The 20,475-nt window shown below is 41.6% G+C and overlaps 1 protein-coding gene across 3 annotated transcripts in view; it reads left to right on the top strand.

Annotated features, from left to right (window-relative positions):
• The window catches only part of DAP3 (death associated protein 3), a 41,308-nt gene extending 21,679 nt beyond the window's left edge, over nucleotides 1-19,629 (top strand). For all 3 annotated transcript variants that reach the window (XM_061413035.1, XM_061413033.1, XM_061413034.1), the window contains exons 2-13: nucleotides 1,538-1,589; nucleotides 6,063-6,185; nucleotides 7,515-7,616; nucleotides 9,479-9,587; nucleotides 9,723-9,815; nucleotides 10,865-10,995; nucleotides 11,681-11,761; nucleotides 11,850-12,008; nucleotides 12,669-12,728; nucleotides 13,151-13,240; nucleotides 16,904-17,021; nucleotides 17,923-19,629. In XM_061413035.1, the coding sequence (XP_061269019.1) occupies nucleotides 1,548-1,589; nucleotides 6,063-6,185; nucleotides 7,515-7,616; nucleotides 9,479-9,587; nucleotides 9,723-9,815; nucleotides 10,865-10,995; nucleotides 11,681-11,761; nucleotides 11,850-12,008; nucleotides 12,669-12,728; nucleotides 13,151-13,240; nucleotides 16,904-17,021; nucleotides 17,923-18,008 (1,194 nt within the window). In that variant the 5' untranslated portion in view covers nucleotides 1,538-1,547 and the 3' untranslated portion in view covers nucleotides 18,009-19,629. The remainder of the gene's footprint in view (nucleotides 1-1,537; nucleotides 1,590-6,062; nucleotides 6,186-7,514; nucleotides 7,617-9,478; nucleotides 9,588-9,722; nucleotides 9,816-10,864; nucleotides 10,996-11,680; nucleotides 11,762-11,849; nucleotides 12,009-12,668; nucleotides 12,729-13,150; nucleotides 13,241-16,903; nucleotides 17,022-17,922) is intronic.
• Nucleotides 19,630-20,475: the final 846 nt, after the last annotated feature.

Genomic DNA, 20,475 nt, shown 5'->3' with positions numbered 1-20,475 from the left:
AGGTTTTTCTGTTAAATATTTCCAGCATACAAATGCGGAGAAGGCCCTGGCACCCCACTCCACTACTCTTGCCTGGAAACTCCCATGGACAGAGGAGCCTAGTGGGCTGCAGTCCATGGGGTCACTAGGAGTCAGACACGACTGAGTGACTTCACTTTCATTTTTCACTTTCATGCATTGGTGAAGGAAACGGCAACCCACTCCAGTGTTCTTGCCTGGAGAATCCCAGGGACGGCGGAGCCTGGTGGGCTGCTGTCTGTAGGGTCGCACAGAGTCGGACATGACTGAAGTGACCCAGCAGCGGTAGCAGCAGCAGCATACAAATGAATAAACATAACACATATGGCATAAAAATAAAAAAAGCAAATGATCATATATTCATTATCCATCATTTGAAGTAGATCATTATAATTTTCTTTGTGTCAGTCAGTCACTTCAGTCGCTCAGTCGTGTCTGACTCTTTGCGATTCCACAAACCGCAGCACACCAGCCTCCGTGTCCATCACCAACTACCGGAGTCCACCCAAACCCATGTGCATTGAGTCGGTGTTGCCATCCAGCCATCTCATCCTCTGTCGTCCCCTTCTCCTCCTGCCCTCAATCTTTCCCAGCATCAGGGTCTTTTCCAGTGAGTCAGGTCTTTGCATCAGGTGGCCAGAGTATTGGAGTTTCCGCTTCAGCATCAGTCCTTCCAATGAACACCCAGGACTGATCTCCTTCAGGATAGACTGGTTGGATCTCCGTGCCCTTCCCCAGTCTTGTCCCTTTATCTCTTCCCTAAGGGTAAATACTATTCTAAATATGTGTTTATCATGCTCCTTCTCTTTCAGTTTTACTACATACAAGTGTATTCCCCAAATAGCATTTGTGTTTTGAGTTTCATACGAACTATATCATGTTCTGTATTAGAGCTCGCCCTCAGTATTAGTTTTGAGGTCCATCTATGCCATACATGTAACTGCACTTTACTTTTGTATGGCATTCCATTGTGTGACTGTCTCGGTTTATACACTCTTTTATATCAGTGGACATTTGTGCTTTTTACAGTTTTTGATTATTCATATTCTACTACTATAAACATTGTAAGACATATTTTTCAGTGTACCTGTATATGTGTTTTTCTAAAATAAATACAGAGTAGAATACCTGGGCCATAGTTATATACCTTTTCAACTTTACAGGTAATTTCAAATTTGTTTTCTAAGATATTTGTATTTATAGTTCCATTGACAGTATAGGGAAGTTCCCAGTGTTCCCCGTGCTCTAGCATTTGCTGTTGTCTTTTTAATTTTTCTCAATATGATGATTGTGGAAGTCTTTTTGTTGTGGTTTTAATTTCTATTTCCCTGATTTGTCATCAGGGTGAAACTCTTCATAGATTTACTAGCCATTTGTATTCCCTTTTCTGCGAAATACCTGTTCATGTCCTCTGTTCGTCTTTTAATCAGTGTCCAGGCAGTCTTTATTCTAGATACTAACCCATTGTGCAGATATCTTTTCCCAGTTGTGGCTTACCTTTTCACTTTTTTTTTTAAAGCACAGGGATAATGCTGAAAGGAATGACAAGGCTTGTCTCCAGGGTCCATAAGGTGAGTCCTAACTGACCTAAGTGCTTTGTGCAAACTGTCTTTAGGTGGATTTCCTTTCTAAATTGATTGTATCCAGAGTAAAATGCTCTGGTGAACTTGAGCTGACTGACCACTCAAAAAAAAGCATTCACAATTCCTTTTCTCTGCCATACACATCACTCCTAACTGCCCTAAAAATCCAGTAACAGGTCTTAGTAGAATAGTTGTCCTTGGAATTTTACCCTATCATAAAACATTTTTTAGTAGATAAATAAGCTTAAGCACAGTTGTCTTTATTAACTTTTATTATTCTCTAGTTGAGTTCTCATCCCTTAATGAAGTATTGAAAAAAAAAGTTGCTAATTTCTGATAGTTGATTAAATAACAGTCATATGTAAGAAGGATGATTCTGTTACTTTACTTCATTCTCTCATCTAATGAGCAAATAGTTTTTCAGCACATTCCATGGGGCAGATGCTCGGGATTCTAAGATGACTCATCTCACTAATAACGGTTTCTGTTTGTTGGGCATCCATTATGTGCCAGACACTGTGCTAAGTGCTTTGTTTCTCTTAATCTTCATGATCAACCCATAAGGTAGATAATATCTTTGTTTCACAGATGCAGAAATTGAGGATTAGAAAGGCTAAGTAACTTGCCTGAGGTAACATGGTGTGAAGTTGTCGAGCCCACACTAGATGGTGGGTCTGTCTGACTTAAAAGGCTATGACCTTAACCACTCTGCTGTATTGCATTTTATGGCCCATGTTTTTCTTTCAGACCTCCAAATCCAGTAGCAGAATCATGATTAAATGATTTTGTCATAGTATGGTGAAGGCACCTAACTGGATTAGTAGGATCCAGAGGTAATCCTAAAGAGCTAAATCCTGAAGGATGAGCACTGAGCAGAAGGGCTTAGTCACTCCCATCTGATCATTTAATTGCAGATTTCCTTAAAAAGGAGTCCTTCCTCTTATGGGAGTCATCTTTTCCCCAGAGATTCATGACAAACCTATGTGCATAAAATAACCCATTTTTATAAAACAAAATGAAAGGAGATATCAACAAATGGATGGACTCTGGCCCCAACTAATTATATTAAAAGGCTACAATTTCTTCTTCCTAATAGCAGACAAGAAAGTCTTGAGTCCAAACTGCAGAGGAACGTCAGTGAGAAAATTGTATGCTTTCTGTAGATTGGTTTAGAGGAACCTTTATTGGCTCATGAATGCTCTCTTTCAAGAACTGCGTGATTTTCATTCTGGAACAGTGCAGAGGCAGCTGTACATATGGTTGTTTGCCCTGGAAACGAAAGGCTAGCTGGGTGATGCCATGTATCACACTAAGAAGGAAGGAGTCCATTTTGTTAGCTTTTAATTTGCTGCAAAAAAACACTTAACTAAAATGTCATAGGTTTCTTGTAGAAATAGCACCACCTAGTGGTCTTTGAATATAATTTCCCATTTGAATGCTACTTTATTTGGAGACATGTTTTCTCTGCAGTAGAACTCAAAAAATTTTATCAGTAGTAAGGTGCATTGTCCAGATGCTATGTTGAGGTAACAGGCCTCGAATTCTCATTGGCTTAACTCAGCACATGATACTGGTTTTTGTGTATTTTGTGTGTGTTTTGTGTCTGTGCTTTGTTTTGCTATTGCTGTGTTTCCGAAATGATTATCAGGCAGGGAATTCCCTGGCTGTCCAGTGGTTAGGGCTCTGAACTTCCCCTGCAGGAGGCACAGGTTCAATCCCTGGTCGGGGAACTAAGATTTCACATGTTCTGCGCTGCAGCCAAAAAATAAAAATTGGTTTATAAGCAGATATGGGGGCTTCCCTGGTGGCTCAGATGGTAAAGAATCTGTTCTCAATGTGGGAGACCTGGGTTCAGTCCCTGGGTTGGGAAGATCCCCTGGAGTAGGAAATGGCAACCCACTCCAATATGCTTGCCTGGAGAATTCCGTGGACAGAGGAGCCTGGCAGGCTACGTTAATGAGATTGCAAAGAGTCGGACACGACTGAGCGACTGAACTGAACTGAACTGATCTCACATTGTAGATTTGTTTGCCACAGCAGAAGAAAAAAGGGAATTTTTACCCATTCTTAGCTGCCTGACTAGAAGTGACCCAAGTTATTTCCATTTAGAGCTTATTAGCAGAACTAATCGGAGAAGGCAATGGCACCCCACTCCAGTACTCTTGCCTGGAAAATCCCATGGACAGGGGAGCCTGGTAGGCTGCAGTCCATGGGGTCGCTACGAGTCGGACACAACTGAGCGACTTCCCTTTCACTTTTCACTTTCATGCATTGGAGAAGGAAATGGCAACCCACTCCAGTGTTCTTGCCTGGAGAATCTCAGGGACAGGGGAGCCTGATGGGCTTCTGTCTATGGGGTCGCACAGAGTCGGACACGACTGAAGTGACTTAGCAGCAGCAGCAGCAGAACTAATAATGTGACCCCAATCAATCTGCCAAGGAGGCTGGGAGATTAGCGTATTTAGATATGTGATAAACATTGCTGTCTCTGCATCCTCAAAGTTGCAGCAACTGTATTACTTTACCCTATTACTTTGTATTTGGTTGGCCAAAAAATTTCCATAAGATGTTATGGAAAAACCTGAACGAACCTTTTGGCCAACTCAGTATTAATGTATGCGAATCTGGTTCAGAGGTTTGTATGTGCAGTTCACCAAGCTGTAGTGTAGTGCAGTTCACTGTCAGTTAGCTTGATGCTATATGTACTCCCCCATCACATGTCTCTGGGAAAGACTTTTTATTCCAGGGCACGAGCATGAAGCGTTTGTGGTGCATTACGTACTCGGAGAAGTAGACACAAAGATGTACAATACCTGATCCCTTCTCTTCCAAGTGTGTGTGGCCTAAAATGGGAGACAAACTTACATGTAAGATAGCATGATAAAGATTTTGGAGTCAGACAGACTTGGATTTGGATTCTGGTTTCAATACCTACCAACTCAATGACTTTAGACAAAATTATCTAATTTCCCTGAACCATGATTTCCCTCATAATAAAGTAGTGTAATTCTCTACCTATCTTCTAGGATTCTTAGCTCAAAAATAATGTGTATATGTGTTGCCTAGCATTTTTTAGGTACTCAGTTAATGAAAACCATGAATGTAGTTCCAGGCAGAGTAAAAATGCATGCAATACAAAGAAAGTGCTATCAATAGAGAGGGAAAGATAATTGCTTTTGCCTGGAGGTGTCTGGCAAATCTTCACAAAGGATATGTCATTTGAGATGAGTCTTAAAGGATGAGTAAGATTTAAATAGGGAGAGAGGGAAGTTGAAGTAGAATGAGCAGAATTATAAAGGCATAAAAGTGAATAACGTGTTTTAGCATAGTTGGCTGGCTAGAGTATGGACTCTATAAAGGGGTGGGACTAGAAAGGTGGGTTGAACTTACAGCAGTGGCCTTCGTTATCATATTAAGGACTTTGAGACTTATTTTAACATAAGTAAAGAATCATCCCAACTTTTTGATTAGCTGAAGGTGAAACCTGTTTGGGAGGACAAATCTTTTGGACTGTCAAAGATTCAAAGATACTAGTTAAAAAGCTGTTACGGAGTTAAAGGTCTTATAAATGGATAAAAGTGTTACAAAAGGTGGTATAAAAATAATATACATTTTCTACACTCATGCAGCTGCTTAGTGAGACTGAATATAAATACAGGCAGCTTTCCTATTACCTATTGACCTAGCAAGCAACTCCCTTACTATAACCATCTCTCACACCCCTGTCCTCCTGACTCTGCTGGATCCGTACTCTAATCTTTCTCTTGTAACTGGCATCTCTTTACTTATAAACAAGGCCTGTTATCCTAACTCAACTTAGGAGTTCTCCAGTTAGCTTTTTCTTGGATTTATCTCCTGAAATTGCATCCTCTTCCCCAGCCTTCCCCCAGTTTTGAGGTTTCCATGTGCAGTTCACCAACTTGCCTGTACAGCAGTGTATTTTCACTTAGCTGGATGCTTTACACACTCCCTCATTACTCGCTCTTAATGAAAGATTCTTTATTTGGGCAGAGCTAGCCAGCACATTGTTGCAGGAAGTGTAATTATACCTGACAAATAGGAACATTGCACTAATCCCCTAATAACTGAGGTGACTAGGATTACTAGACAGCTGGGAATTGTACAGTACTGACCTCCATTCATCACTTTGGGCAAGAGCATTAAAAGAAGTTTCCTGAGTCTAGTTGTTAATGGCTGAGCTATACTCCTGAACAGTCTCTAATGGAATTGTTTCCATGTGGGACAGCGCCCAGACATAGCAACACCAGCTGGAACAGATTCAGAGTATGAATAATGTGATTGGACTTAGAGAATTATAAATAATAACAAGGTTCTGTTTTACATAAAACTAAAATGCATGTTAGTAATATTTTCCCCTGTTGCACATCTGGCTTTAAACCTCAGTGTTGTAGCAAGCACAAAAAGCCTAGTAATTTAAAACTAAAATGGTTTCTTTTATAGTTGGACCCTGGACGTTTTTTGCACTTAGGGACCCAGGCACCCCAGTGCCCTGTTGCTCACTTGGATAACCAGGTTCCAACTGAGAGTCCCAGAGCTATTTCCCGCACTCTTGAGAACGATCCGGTAAGTTGCTAATGTGTATATGGATTTTTTTCAGGGCTTATAATTTGTTTGCCATTGTTTTATGTATCAGGAAAACTGAAACCAAAGGAAGGTAAGCAGATATACATACAGTCAGACAATGTACCTGAGACAGCATTCTGGAACCTTCATCTTCCCCATCCCTATCTGATCCTCTAGTAACATAACTCAGGCAGCTCAGCCTGTATCTGTTCTGATTTAATGCCTGCCGTTGAACTCACTTCATGCTGTCAGTTTTGTTATATATAGAGTGGGTACCTAGTAAACAGTTAAATACTCAATATCTTAGAAGTTAAATTTAGTAGTTATTGTTGATCTTACTGTATGATGGGTTAGCAAACTTTTCCTTCAGGGACCAGATAATAAATATTTTAGACATATGAGCCAAAGTGATCTCTGTTACAGCTGCTTAGCTCTGCCATAAACAAATGGCTGTGCTCCAGTAGAACTTTATTTATGAAAATGGATAGCCAGTCATAGTCTACCAACCCTGGTTTGGAGAATCCTAAGAAATCAACTTACATGCCCAGGATCACATGGCAGGGCAGGTCCAGAACACAGTCTTCCTAGTAACCAATCTGGTTGCATTTTCTATCTCAGGTCCCATTAGGCTAAACACTTATTTCTCATTCCTCAGTATTACTGTTGCCTCTTATAAATGAAATTAGTTGTGTGATCTGTGCCTAAATGTGAAGGGAACCAATAGTTTTTCTCTCCTTTTTGTCCCTACCCTTGCCCCCTGAGTTGCCCCATCTTAACATATGCTGCACATGTGGAACGGGAAAAAAATAACTCAGTACCCAAAACACCATCTCAGCAGGGTGTGTTGTATTTATGTCTCTAGCGTTCATCTACTTTCACAAGCACAAAATGAAATAGGATAAGTGAATGAAGTCATTGAAGTGTCTTTCAGCTTTCCCCTGTAATTGTAGTCCCTTTATCTGCCAGTTCCTCTGGGGTTTCTATGGCAACAGTGGCATGCAGAGGATCTTGTCACGTGATTGGAGCATCTCTATACACAGCACAGAAGAATCCAGATGGCAAGAATTGTCTCTGCTGCCTCCACATCTAGGGTTCATGTTGCTGAGCAACTGGCTGCATCATTCAGGCCAATATAAGCTTTGTGTTCAATACATGCACTGTGGATTTGGGGACAATAGTGAACATTTTTGTCTAAGATAAGAAATTAAAGAATAGAATATCTTTTCCAGCTCTGAGAACTGTTTTCTCAGTAGCGTCTAGAAAGCCCTTGATGCTTTTTCAAAGTCTTTGTCGCTCTCCATTATACTTGTTTGCATTTTTATTTCCTAGGCCAAGCATGGGGAGCAGCACGTGGGTCAGCACTACAACATATCCATCCAAGAACTGAAGACCGTGTTCCCCCATGGCCTGCCTCCTCGCTTTGTAATGCAGGTGCTCAAAACGGGAGGGTTTTGGAGGGAACTTGTAACACAAGGTGTTGATAGCAGAGGTGTAGAATTAAATGAGTAGAAAACTAAAAGATTTAATTTGAATCTTTAAAAAGATAAATTCAGCTATTGATTATTTTTTGTGAATAGTACTGTTGTTATTATTTTAAGCAGATCTGAAGTTAACGAATTTAAATCCTTTTTGAAGCCAGGCAAAATATTCTTAAGTAAATAAATAATACCCCACTCTTTTTTCTTGTGTTACCCAACAGGTTTCTAGAAACTTCAGCCTTCAAAAATTGTTAAAAATTAATTTAATATTTGCTTTAGCAAGATATCCTGAAAATAGTTAATATGTGTAGAAAAACAAAAACGTATTCATGAGTCAGAAACAGCATATGGCTTAGATGCATCACTCATTGTTCTTCAGTCTCATGGGTTTTCAGAAAATAGTTTTGTAGTCATAACGTCAACCCAAAGAGTGTGATCTTGGGTTGCCTTAATAGCCAGTGAAAGAATTCAGTTAACTGGAAACAGGGTTTATTGGCAAAACTGGTTCTTTGGCTAATTCCTGCTTAATTATTTTCAGTCTCAGAAATTATTCCTTCTTATTGAAATATCAAACTTGACTGTGCAGGTGATATTTAGCTTAGAAGCCAGAGGATGTCATTTCTTCAGTGTGCTTCATTTCAAGAAATCAGATGAGACACCAGTAAAGGAGCTAATTCTCGACCATAGACTCTCATCAAAATTTTTGTTGTTTGGAAATAGGACACAATTAGAAGAAATTATTACTTTAAACTGTTCCAAGACATTCATAGTGCAATCTCTAACGTGGTTCTGAGGGTCTAACTGTATCCCAGGTTGCTTTCAGAATGGCTTACCCACCAGAGCTTTGGAGGGAATCACTCATTCTTTCCACAGCTTCCATTTATGTAAAAAGCCAACCCGCTCGCTATTGTCTGTGTATTTAGTACTGTCATATTGCCTAATAACAGCATTTCTGTTTTAATATCTGTATCATGTTTTTGAAGTTTTCACTTTTTGTTAAGTTTGAACTTACCTGTCAAAGTCCTCTTCCAATCCAGTTGTTTGGTTAGGATTAAAAAAAAAAAATCAACATTATTTTAACCTTTATCTAACATACTTGTAAATAGTATTTGTTAGATATTTATTTTTATCAATACACATTATTAAATACTTTATTTGCAAACCATTTTCACACATATCACTGCTTCCAAAATTTTTCCACCAAACTATTCCTGGTGGCTAAAAGGGGATTAATTTTTTTTAAAAAGGAATTAATTTTGTGTGTTAGTTCTCTGGTATATCTATATGCTGGTATTGTCAAGTATGGCCTCATAGCTGAGGCAACTGGTCACACCTGCTCCTGAGCTGGTACATATATAGTTCAGAGAAAAGTATAGGTGGTTACAGTGAGATCTAGCTAAAAATAAATTTTAAAGAATTAACAGGCTTTATGCCATCAGCTGATTTGATGATTAGCATGCATCAGATACCTTGTTCAGCATTTTACACACTTGTAATATTTATATCAACCTTAAGTAGTGTGCATAGTTATATTATGAGACATCAGAATTTTTTATAAATTTCAATTAACTAATGCTTCATTTACAGAAATAATCAAAAGCTGACTGTTATGTGCTCAGTGTGGGATGATGTGTTTTAATTTTTAGCTAAATTACATGGTTAAATTTTCGAATTAAATACCAACATCCTTTAACTGAGTAAATGAAGAGTAGGCAGTTTGATCCTATGGTTGCTGTATTAGGCTCAGTGTATATTACCAGAGCTGGCTAGACTTTCCAGCCCCACCCTTTTCTCCCTCTTTTCCCGTCTTGTTAGGTGAAGACATTCAATGAAGCTTGCCTGATGGTCAGGAAACCAGCCCTCGAGCTGCTGCATTACCTGAAAAACACCAATTTTGCTCACCCAGCTGTACGATACGTTCTCTGTATCCTTTCCTGCTTGCCCGGGCTGTCTGAGCCAGTGCTTCCTCCCTCAAATGTGGGAAAAGAAGAAATGCTTTATTTCTTGACAGTGGAAGTGTCCCTTTTGGTAGTGGTTTCTTTAACAGCAAGTGCTTTAGATGGCGAAAAGGGAACAGGAAAAACCCTCAGTCTTTGCCATATTATTCATTTCTGTGCAAAACAAGACTGGCTGATACTGCATATTCCAGATGGTAAGAACTTCCTCCCCTCACTCTGTTGGGGTTAGTTATTCTGTTACTGTGGTGGCACTGTGACTTCAGTTTTCTGGCAGGGCTCTGCTCCAGAGGCAGATTGGTGTGAGGTAGTTCAGGAACCTTTTGATAATAGGAATGAAGTATTTTGGCCCAGTGGTCCTCTGGGTAACGCAGGCCTCTGGTAGTTACCTGATGCCCATGAGCATGAACTCCCACCTTTGTGTTCACCACAGGCTTTATGCCATCAGGTAACAACGTTGAGACCCACAGAGCCTTTGCCATGGTACTGCTTGCCAGCATTCTGGGTTGTCAGCATGAAGTTTAAAAATTACACTCTCTCACTTCATACACATCCCTCCTTGTTTTGATTCTTTAGTACATAATTTTACTTATTTTTGACTGCACTGGGTCTTCGTAGCTATCTGTGGGCTTTCTCTAGTTGCAGCGAGCAGAGGCTACTTTTCGTTACAGTACATGGGCTTCTCATCGCAGTGTGCGGACTCAGTAGTTACAGAGGATGAGGTTAGTTGCTCTGCAACAGGTGGAATCTTGCCAGACCAGGGGTCAAACCCGTGTCCCCTGCATTGGTAGGTGGACTCTTAACCACTGGACCATCAGGGAAGTCCCTGTCTCTCCTTGTTTTGTTCAGTGTTGTTTGCATCGACATATCCTAACTAAAACTGCCAAGAAGCTAAGGTGACCTTTAATCCATTTGTTCGTGTATTGTGTATAGTGATAATATTTACGATGGACTAGACACTTTCCCTTTGCACTTTCATGCATTGGAGAAGGCAATGGCACCCCACTCCAGTACTCTTGCCTGGAGAATCCCAGGGATGGGGAAGTCCGACGCACAGAGTCGGACACGACTGAAGCAACTTAGCAGCAGCAGCGGCAGACTAAAAAATAAACCTCTGAAGCAGGAAGGCTTTAAGAAATATATATGGGAATCTAAAGTCATCTCCCTTAACAGAAAGGGGCATGGAGTATTTCGAGTTGAATACACTCAGTTCTACCTAGTTTGTTTTCTCTTGCCTTTTGATTAGCTCACCTTTGGGTGAAAAACTGCCGGGATCTTCTGCAGTCCACCTACAACAAACAGCGCTTTGATCAACCTTTAGAAGCTTCAATCTGGCTGAAGAATTTCAAAACTGCAAATGAGCGTTTCTTGAGTCAGGTGACTAGACTCCCAGAAGTTTGGTGCTGGACAGTCCTTAAGATTTTATCTTCTTTGTGCCCTAAGTACCAGTAGACTATGGAGAACTAATATTGTAGTTGGGGTAACTATACCATTTTTTCTTTCTTTCCTACATTTATTCACCGTGAGTTCATACCCTGAAACTCATTTATGCATGAGAAATAGAGGCAGCAGTAAGCTGTCTGCATCTGGTGTGTAGCAAAAGGAAGTCCAGACAGATTCATTGACTTTTCCAAGGTGACAGCCTAAAATCCTCTAACAAACATTTCAACTACATAATTTTTTCCAGATTGGATCTTTTAGGAACCAGAAACAGATTTGTAAAATTATTTTGAAGTGATTCTTGTTCACAATCTCTAGGCTAGGGGTTTTCAACTCTGGATGTAAGTCAGAATCACCTAGGAGCTTGTTAAAAATTCAGATAGCAAGGCTTCATCCTGGGCCTTTTTAATCAGAATCCCTTATGTTTTTTCTTGTGTTTCTTTATGCTCCAGGCAGAAATGGGCTAGAAATCATTCCACTTCCTGCCAAGGTCTCTTACTCGGCTTGAAAAATAGATTAAAGCTGACTGCTAATAACCTCAACCTCCTACCCTACCTTCCTAGCTAGGGATGGGTTCATTCTCAGGCTAAGTGGCCTTTTTTGGTCTTTGTTTTATTTTTAGATAAAAGTTCAAGACAAGTATGTCTGGAATAAGCGAGAAAGCACTGAGAAAGGCAGTCCTCTGGCAGAAGTAGTTGAACAGGTATTTAAAAGAGACGGAACGTGTACTCTGTCATAACCAGAGACAGCCTCTTGTAGCACTGCAGTCCACCGTCTCTCTTCCCCTCCAGGGCATAATGCGAGTGAGGAATGCCACAGATGCAGTTGGGATTGTGCTTAAAGAGCTGAAGAGGCAAAGTTCTCTGGGTGTTTTTCGCCTCCTGGTGGCAGTGGATGGAGTCAATGCTCTCTGGGGAAGGACCACACTGAAAAGAGAAGATAAAAGCCCGGTAGGAAAACTAAGTTTCTCTATTTTGGTTTCTCTGATTGCAGGAATCATTACATATGTAGGCTGAGACATAGCCTTTTAAACCAGGCAGTATATTTTCTTGCTTTTGGAATACATGAAATAAGACGTATAGTGAAAATAGTATCAGGACAAGGTGATGCCATGTTCTATCATCCGCTGAACACCAAGAGCATGACAGCAAAAGCTGTGTTTCCTTTTCACAATTTTTTCTATTGTCTTTTCAAAATGATGTTCTGTATTCTAAGCAGAGACGATCAGAAGCATCAAGGTAATAAGTGGTTTGGGGCAGTGGTTATTTTTTCTACTGTTTTTAATCTCCAGAAGCAGGGCAGTTTGAGGACCAGTGGCCGCGTAGCTTATCCCAGAGTTGTACCTCCAGGTACATAGTTATGTAGTTTGGTTTTTTTTGGCCATGCAGCATGGCTTGTGAGATCTTAGTTCCCCAGTCAAGGATTGAACTTGGACCCTTGGCAGTGAGAGCATGGAGTCCTAACCACTGGACCACCAGAGAAATCCCAGTTGAGGATTTTTTGGTTGTTGTCAATGCAGCTATCTCAGGAGAGCATCCAGGTAAAGCAAGTAATGTTCTCTTCTCTCCCTCTCTTCTCCTTCTCCCTCTCACACGTTGACCAATATGCAGATTACCCCGGAAGAACTAGCCCTTATTTACAACCTGAGGAAAATGGTGAAAAATGATTGGGTGAGTACATACAGTGCCTAACACGTTTCAGAAAAAAACGTATTTTCATTTTAAAGATGTTTGATTGCTTCATTGCTAATACTTAACCAGTCTCTAAGTACGTGGACAGAAAGTTCTTTTATCTTATTTAATGTCTGTAATTTGGCTTATCTCTCCGCTTGACTGGAGTACACTTATTCAAAAGCATTTGTTTTTAAATATTGGCATAATTTCACTTTACTGCATTTGTTCAAGGTGTTTTTATTTCTTACCAACTTTGGAGAGGATTTTGATAAATTTAAGATTATGTAGCAATTTATTGTCAGGGTCAAATCACAAATTAAAATTTAGTTGCCATTTAACTTATATATGATAAAAAAAATCTGCAGATGATTAAAATGCATTTTTCTGTCTTGCTGAAATTCAGCTTTTTCTTCTTTCAGCAAGGAGGTGCCATCGTGTTGACTGTGAGCCAGACTGGGTCTCTCTTTAAGCCCCGGAAAGCCTATCTGCCCCAGGAGTTGCTGGGAAAGGTCTGATCACAGAAAATTTGTTTACTTTAGTCATTCTGTCTGAAGATACACACATATATATATATTGGGGCATAATTTCAGACTTGGAGAAAAATCATATTCCTCTGCACTTTAATTAGATTTCTAAAATGTTAACACTTTACCATGTTTGCTTTACTCTTTCTCTCCATCTTTTTTTTTTTTTTTTCATTCTGAATTATTTAATAGTAACCTGAGATACTCTTGTGAGTCCCTTGGACTGCAAGGAGATCCAACCAGTCCATCCTAAAGGAGACCAGTCCTGGGTGTTCTTTGGAAGGACTGATGCTGAGGCTGAAACTCCAGTACTTTGGCCACCTGATGCAAAGAATTGACTCATTGGGAAAGACCCTGATGCTGGGAAAGATTGACAGTGGGAGGAGAAGGGGACAACAGAGGATGAGATGGTTGGATGGCATCATTGACGCAATGGACATGAGTTTGAGCAAGCTCTGGGAGTTGGTGATGGACAGGAAAGCCTGGTGTGCTGCAGCCCATGGGATCGCAAAGAGTCAGACATGACTGAGTGACTTAACTGAACTGAACTGAACCTGAGATATGATGCCCTCTTTTATATCTTGAAAGTGAAAGTCGCTCAGTCGTGTCCAACTCTTTGCAACTCTGTGGACTACGCAGTCCATGGACTTCTCCAGGCCAGAATACTGGAGTGAGTAGCCATTCCCTTCTCCAGGGAATCTTCCCAACCCAGGGATCGAACCTGGGCCTCCTGCATTGCGGGCAGATTCTTTACTAGCTGAGCCACAAGGGAAGTCCCAGAATACTGCAGTGGGTAGCCTAGCCTTTCTCCAGGGGATCTTCCTGACCCAGGAATCGAACTAGGGTTTCCTGCATTGCAGGTGGATTCTTTACCAACTAAGCTATCGGGGAAGCCCTTGTTAATATGCATATTTTCTAAAATCAAAGAGACTCTAATGTATAAACACATCCCAATTACCAAAATCAGAAAATTAACGTTGACTGTTACGTATATAGTACATTCTGATTTTGCCAGTTTTGTAGCGTCCTTTACAGGGAAGGAGGGTCCTGGACAATGCACTGCACTTACTGCCCTGATGCTTTACTCTCCTTCAATCCGGTGCAGCACCTCAGTCTTTATAACCTCCATGTTTATATCCTGTTCTTGAGGACTATATGCTAGTTGTCTTATGTTGGGTTACTTTATGGGTTTGTCTGATGTGTTTTTCCTGAGTATATGGGATGTTAGAAGTTATATTGTGCCTTCTCAGTGCATAATATCTGAACGCACGTAAAGCTTATTTCTCCTCTTACTGGGAGTATAAACTTTGAACACTTGGTTAAGGTGATGTCCACTTTGTCTCCTTAACAAAGTTACTCTTTTCCCTTCATAATGAATAAATATCTCATGAAGATATACTGAGACTTTATTTCTCAAGCTGCCCCTTAGCAGTTTTAGTTTTCATTAGTGATTCTGCCCTAAATCACATGACAGTTAGAAGATGGATATTTTCTAGCGCCATCATTACTACTAAATGTATATCAGTTGACCCTCTCTTATATTTAAGAATTTTCCTTTCTGCATTATGTATTTATATATTTGTTGCTACACATGAGTGTGGATTCTTATTTAATGGATTCTAAAAGTGGCACAGTGGTAAAGGATCTGCCTGCCAATGCAGGAGACACAAGAGACAAATGTTCAATTCCTAGGTCAGGAAGATCCCCTGGAGGAGAAAATGGTAACTCACTCGAGTATTCTTGCCTGTGAAATTCCATGGACAGAGGATCCTGGCAGGCTACAGTCCGTGGGGTTGCAGAGTCGGACGCGACTGAACGTGCACACACAAACCTTGACTATCGTTCTTTATTTTGGTGCTTAAGTTACCCCAGACTGGGCCAGTAGGTGCCCTTGAAGCTGGCTTCTCTGTCCCTTTAACACGTCGCCCTCGTTTTTCTCCATACGTCTCCTCCTCTGCCCCTGTCTTTTCTAAGCACTTCTTAGGCACAAGAATATGTTCTAGATTCACCTTGTATTTTCCATACCCTGTGCTAAAATCAGCCACTTCTTCAAGGAGGTTTGGTTCATTTTGGAGGAGGATGGTATTTAGAAACTAAGACCTGAGTGCGAGGTATACTTATTACTACTAGGATGTGGGTGTCCCTTCTTCCAGGCCCTCTAGCAGAGTCAGCAAGTAGATACATGCACTATTTATATATACATACGTACATACATGTGTATATGTTCTGTACACATGTGTTTCTGTATACATAAGCACACACATCTGTATCTGTTTCTCTGCATTAAAAAAAACAGAAGTCTGATACTTGTAATTCCAGCTAGCATCACAGCATTCATTATATCCTTCTTGCTTTCCATATTTGAAAACCTCATCTCCAGTAGGAACTCTGTTCTCATTCACAGTGTATTTACATATTAGCTCAATCTTAGATTACAGAAAAAGTAATTTCAGAACTGCTAACCCTTGCCTCTCTATAAGTAAGAAGTGGGTTTGGTTTTTTGTCCCCAGAATATATTAGATTTGGTTCTTATTGTACAGCACACATATCAGGGCAAAGTGCTGCACACACAACTACAAAGCATTTTGGGGGAAAAAAAGCTGTTAAAAAAGTTCCACTGGTTTAGTTATGCAGTCCTGACTTGAGGAACCTACACTGGCGAAGGAGCTCTGGCCTGACAGGGCCTTCTTGATGGTGGCTGCCCAGCTTTCTGCAGCCTCCTCTTAAGATCAGCCTGGGGACTGGGACGGCCTCTGCTCTCAGCAAGCCTCGGTCTTGGCCATTTCCTTGCCAGACATTAGAACACAAAATTTTTTTTCCCTTTTATTTAGTTTCACTATGTTTCAGAGCAGTTTTCATCTTTAGCCTAAGGGTCTTTGGGCTCTCCTGATAGCTCAGTTGGTAAAGAATCCACCCGCAATGCAGGACACAGTGGTTTGATTCCTGGGTCGGGAAGATCTGCCGGAGAAGGGATAGGCTACCCACTCCAGTGTTCCTGGGCTTCCCTCGTGGCTCAGCTGGTAAAGAATCTGCCTGCAATGGGGGAGGCCCAGGTTTGATCATAGGAAGATCCCCTGGAGAAAGGAAAGGCTACCCACTCCAGTATTCTGGCCTGGAGAATTCCAGGGACTGTATAGCCCATGGGGTTGCAAAGACTCAGACAGGAGCCAGAGTCTTTCTTCAAATACTCTATCCGCAAGTTAGTTTCTCTTAGCTTCCCTTCTCCCTTCAGTGTTATGTTTGAACTTTAAAATACAATTTGATTCATTTGTTTCAGTTTATATGCCATTCAGGATCTTTTCCCCCATTCCTTGTCATTTTGTTTTTTTGGTTTTTTTTTTTTTTGGAGTATATGAACCATCAAAACTATTGTTGACTGTTGAAGTTAGAACTCCAAAAAGTTGAAGGTTGTATATGTTTATGCGGGTATACTCTCAGATCAGTGGCACCCCCTCGCCCTGTGTCTCAAGCATTATCTCTTTTTTAAATACACTGTGTGTGGTCATGTAGAACAACAGTAACCAGCCCCAGAGAATGTGAAATCAGGTGGAACAGAACAAAAGCAAAGACCTTACCCTCAAAAGTGTTTAAATAAATACCAATTTGTCACTTAACGAATACTATTTCTTTATCCTTTTTCTTCTCCAGGAAGGATTTGATACCCTGGATCCCTTTATTCCCATCCTGGTTTCCAATTATAACCCAAAGGAATTTGAAGGTTGTATTCAGTATTATTTGGAGAACAATTGGCTTCAACATGAGAAAGGTCAGTTGCTTAATTGTTTCCTCTCACAGAAGAACCCCACTGAGACAGAACCTTGATTTCTTCCCTCAGGAGCAGCCTGTAATTTGTTTTTCATCTTTTTTCCCTTTTATCTTGATCTCTTCCTGGCTGATTAGATGGTGAAGAAAGTGTGAGGTTGGCGGGTGGTTATAGTTTAATTTATATGAGACATTATCTCTCTCCCTGAATTCTTGTATTACTCTAGAATAAGGTGCTTGTGCTCATAGAGGAGCCACTGGAGAGCTTCCAGGGGCTTAGCTGCTGCCACACTCTCGCTGTTGCACCTACTTAGCATTCAGCAAGCCTGGATTGAGAGGCTTACGTGCTGGGACACCCACAGAATGACTGAAACCATGTGAGGAGTTACTCCAGCACCAAACCAAATCCTTGCCATACCTGTCCTAGTATCTGCGTATGAAAGTGTGCCAGCTGCTCATTCTACGCTTGCCCTTAGTTCTGGGGTGTGTGGGGTAGGGGTGGAGGAAAAATAAAGGTGTTTCTGTCACTAGATGATAGAGAATTACCTGCAAATTGGGATGGTTATTAGAGGAATAAGGGGGAGTGTATAAAGTCACTGCAGCATGATGAGTTAGGAGGCACCATGGTGAGATTTCACAAGAGCCCTTCAAGTCCAGAGTATAGTCTTGGAACAGAGGGAGGGTTAGATGCTGGTTGGAGGAACAGAAAGAAAAGAAAATTATGCATAGAAAAAATAATTCTTGGGTGGGGGGCATTGCAGAATAAAGGGTCTAGAAGTGAGGTCTTGGGAGTATTAATTACATCAGAATATAACTTGGATAACGTAGCCTCTGACTGTAGATTTTGCTGAGTAACAATGCTGCAGGAGAAATCTGCCAATTATCTATGTTTGATTCTATTTTAGCTCATACAGAAGAAGGGAAGAAGGAGCTGCTGTTCTTAAGTAACAGGAATCCCGGGCTGCTGGAGCGGCTCTGTGCCTACCTCTAAGCCACGGTCACAAAGTGCATGGAAGACAATGGATGTTTCTTTAATGGACCAGTCAGATGGGAGGCCCCGCGGTATACAGGAAGAGCAGCCGGCGCCGGTACACGTGGAGCCATGGGACTGCAGTCAGCTCCCAGCCTCTGTTGTGGTGGGTTCCTTGTACTGGGCCTGTGGTGGCAACAAGATGTCCTGAAACTAACACCGGTTTATTAGCTGTGGTTTTCACATTTTAAATAATCATGTAGCTTTTCCTTAAAAATTAAGTATGTTTCTTAAAGTGTTGTGTTATAAGATGGAAAGAGCCTATTTGGAATTGGCCAAATTGAATTTCTTTGGCATTCTGCTTATTGAGGGTCTGAAGAGACTAAATTCTACAGAAATTTTCCAGTCTTTATTCAGTTTATGAGATTGGGACTGACAGCTTGACTTCTCTCTCCCAGACCATGCACTTCCTATTTACTTTTATCATGGTCCCTAAGAAGTTTCCTCAAACTCCAGCCAAGTCTGGCAGCTTTGTATGGGACAGCCCCTTTCTACAGCTTCCTGAAAGAAATAAGTTCTAAACCCCCAGAGCAGGGGTCCCCAACGGTAAGGATCTAATGCCTGATGATCTGAGATGGAGCTGATGTGGTACTAATAGAAAGAAGGTGCACAGCAGGGCTTCCTGGTGGTCCAGGGGTTAAGACTCTGCCTTGTGTTTGTGGGACACCGGTTCACTCTCTTGTCCGGATCCAGCATGCCACTGGGAGACTAGGCCTGGACGTCACAGCTATTGAGCCCGCACTCCAGAGCCAAAGAGCCACAGCTCCTGAAGCCGAAGCACCTAGAGCCTGTGCTCTGCGACAAGAGAAGCCACTGCAGCAAGAAGCCCTCCCACCCCGGTGAAGAGCAGCCCACACTGAGCGCAGCTAGAGAAAGCCGCGCACGGCACAAATAAGTGGAGTGCACAGCAAATCACAACGTGCTCGAATCCGCCCGGATCTATCCTGCCTCCCCTTCTTCCACCATGGAAAACACTGTCTTCCGTGAAACTGGTCCCTGGTGCCAGAAAGGTTGGGGACCACTGCCGCACAGCACACACTGTATGGAATGAATTAACACCTTTAATCCATGTATTAACAGAATAGTAGTATCTGTTACCAGCTTTCTGAGATTTGAGAAAACAGAGACTCACATCAGTTTCAGAAGAGTCTGGTTCTCACCAGGTCCACGTGGCTGGTTATAGTCAGAAGTTTGGTTCCCACTTTTTGGGCTTTCCCAGGTGGCGCTAGTGGTAAATGCAGGTTTACCACGAAACCTTGCCACCTGCCAGTGCAGGTTAGATGTAAGACACGCCAGTTCCATCCTTGGGTCGAGAAGATCCCCTGGAGAAGAGAGTGGCAACCCACTCCGGTATTCTTGCCTGGAGAATCCCATGGCAGAGGAGCCTGACGGGCTACCGTCCATGGAGTCGCACAGAGTCGAACATAACCGAAGTGACTTAGCACAGCCACTTACTAGCTATCTGTCTTACCCTATTTCCTTCTCTAATTTTACCTTATCTCTGTTTCACCTTATGTAAAGGCAATAATAATGCTAAACTTTCAGGGATTTTGTGAGAATTAAATCACATGATATATGTCAAGTGCCTCACAGTGGGTCTGCATTAAATGACAGGTAGCTACTGTTTATAACTTGGATTTTATTAATGTTTTATTTGAAAAATTACTGATAGAGTCTGAATGTATATCAGGATTTTTCATTAGAGTCTGCTGTCCCTGTCCCTACCCTAAACCACCTCTTCAAGGATTCCCTATCAAAAATGAAACTCCATCCCTGACCAACCCCCAGTTTAGCTAGACTGATGGTATAGCAGCATCAGACAGCACCCTTACAGAGACTGTTTAACCAGCTGCCACAACTGGAAAGCTTGAACCCATTTAACAGATGCTTTTTATTGAATAATATGGTTCTGCTTCTCTGACTGATGCACCTCCCAAGCCTTGAGATGTACCTTTTCAATAGCTCAAACGACTTCTTCCTCTCCATCCTTATTACATAAGCCACCACTTCTTGTTTGAGTTGCTGTTATCCTTTGCTGATTTGTTTCTCTGCTCCTAACTACTCCAGGCTCCTCCCCCAGCCCACCTTCCACCAGGTTGCCTCAGCGAGCTTCCTAAACAGCACCGTGCAGTTCCCTTAATGCCACTCAGTGGCTTCACTATGTCTTTATGTTTGCCAAAGACCCTAATCCTGGGAAAGATCAAGGCCAAGAGGAGAAGGCGGCGGAAGAGGAGGAGATGATTACACAGCATCACTGACTCGGTGAACATGAGCTTCAGCAAACTCCGGGAGGTAACTGAAGGACAGGGGAGTCTGGCATGTTCCAGTCCAGGGGGTCGGAAAGAGTCGGGCATGGCATGGCAACTGAACAACAATGCATTACAAAGTTCAAACCATACAGAAACATTTCCTGGAATATCAGGTTCAT

Source organism: Bos javanicus, chromosome 3 (genome assembly GCF_032452875.1).
Source record: "Bos javanicus breed banteng chromosome 3, ARS-OSU_banteng_1.0, whole genome shotgun sequence".
Taxonomy (NCBI): domain Eukaryota; kingdom Metazoa; phylum Chordata; class Mammalia; order Artiodactyla; family Bovidae; genus Bos; species Bos javanicus.
Note: the sequence above shows the minus strand (reverse complement) of the source record. Positions and strands in the feature narration are given on the sequence as shown.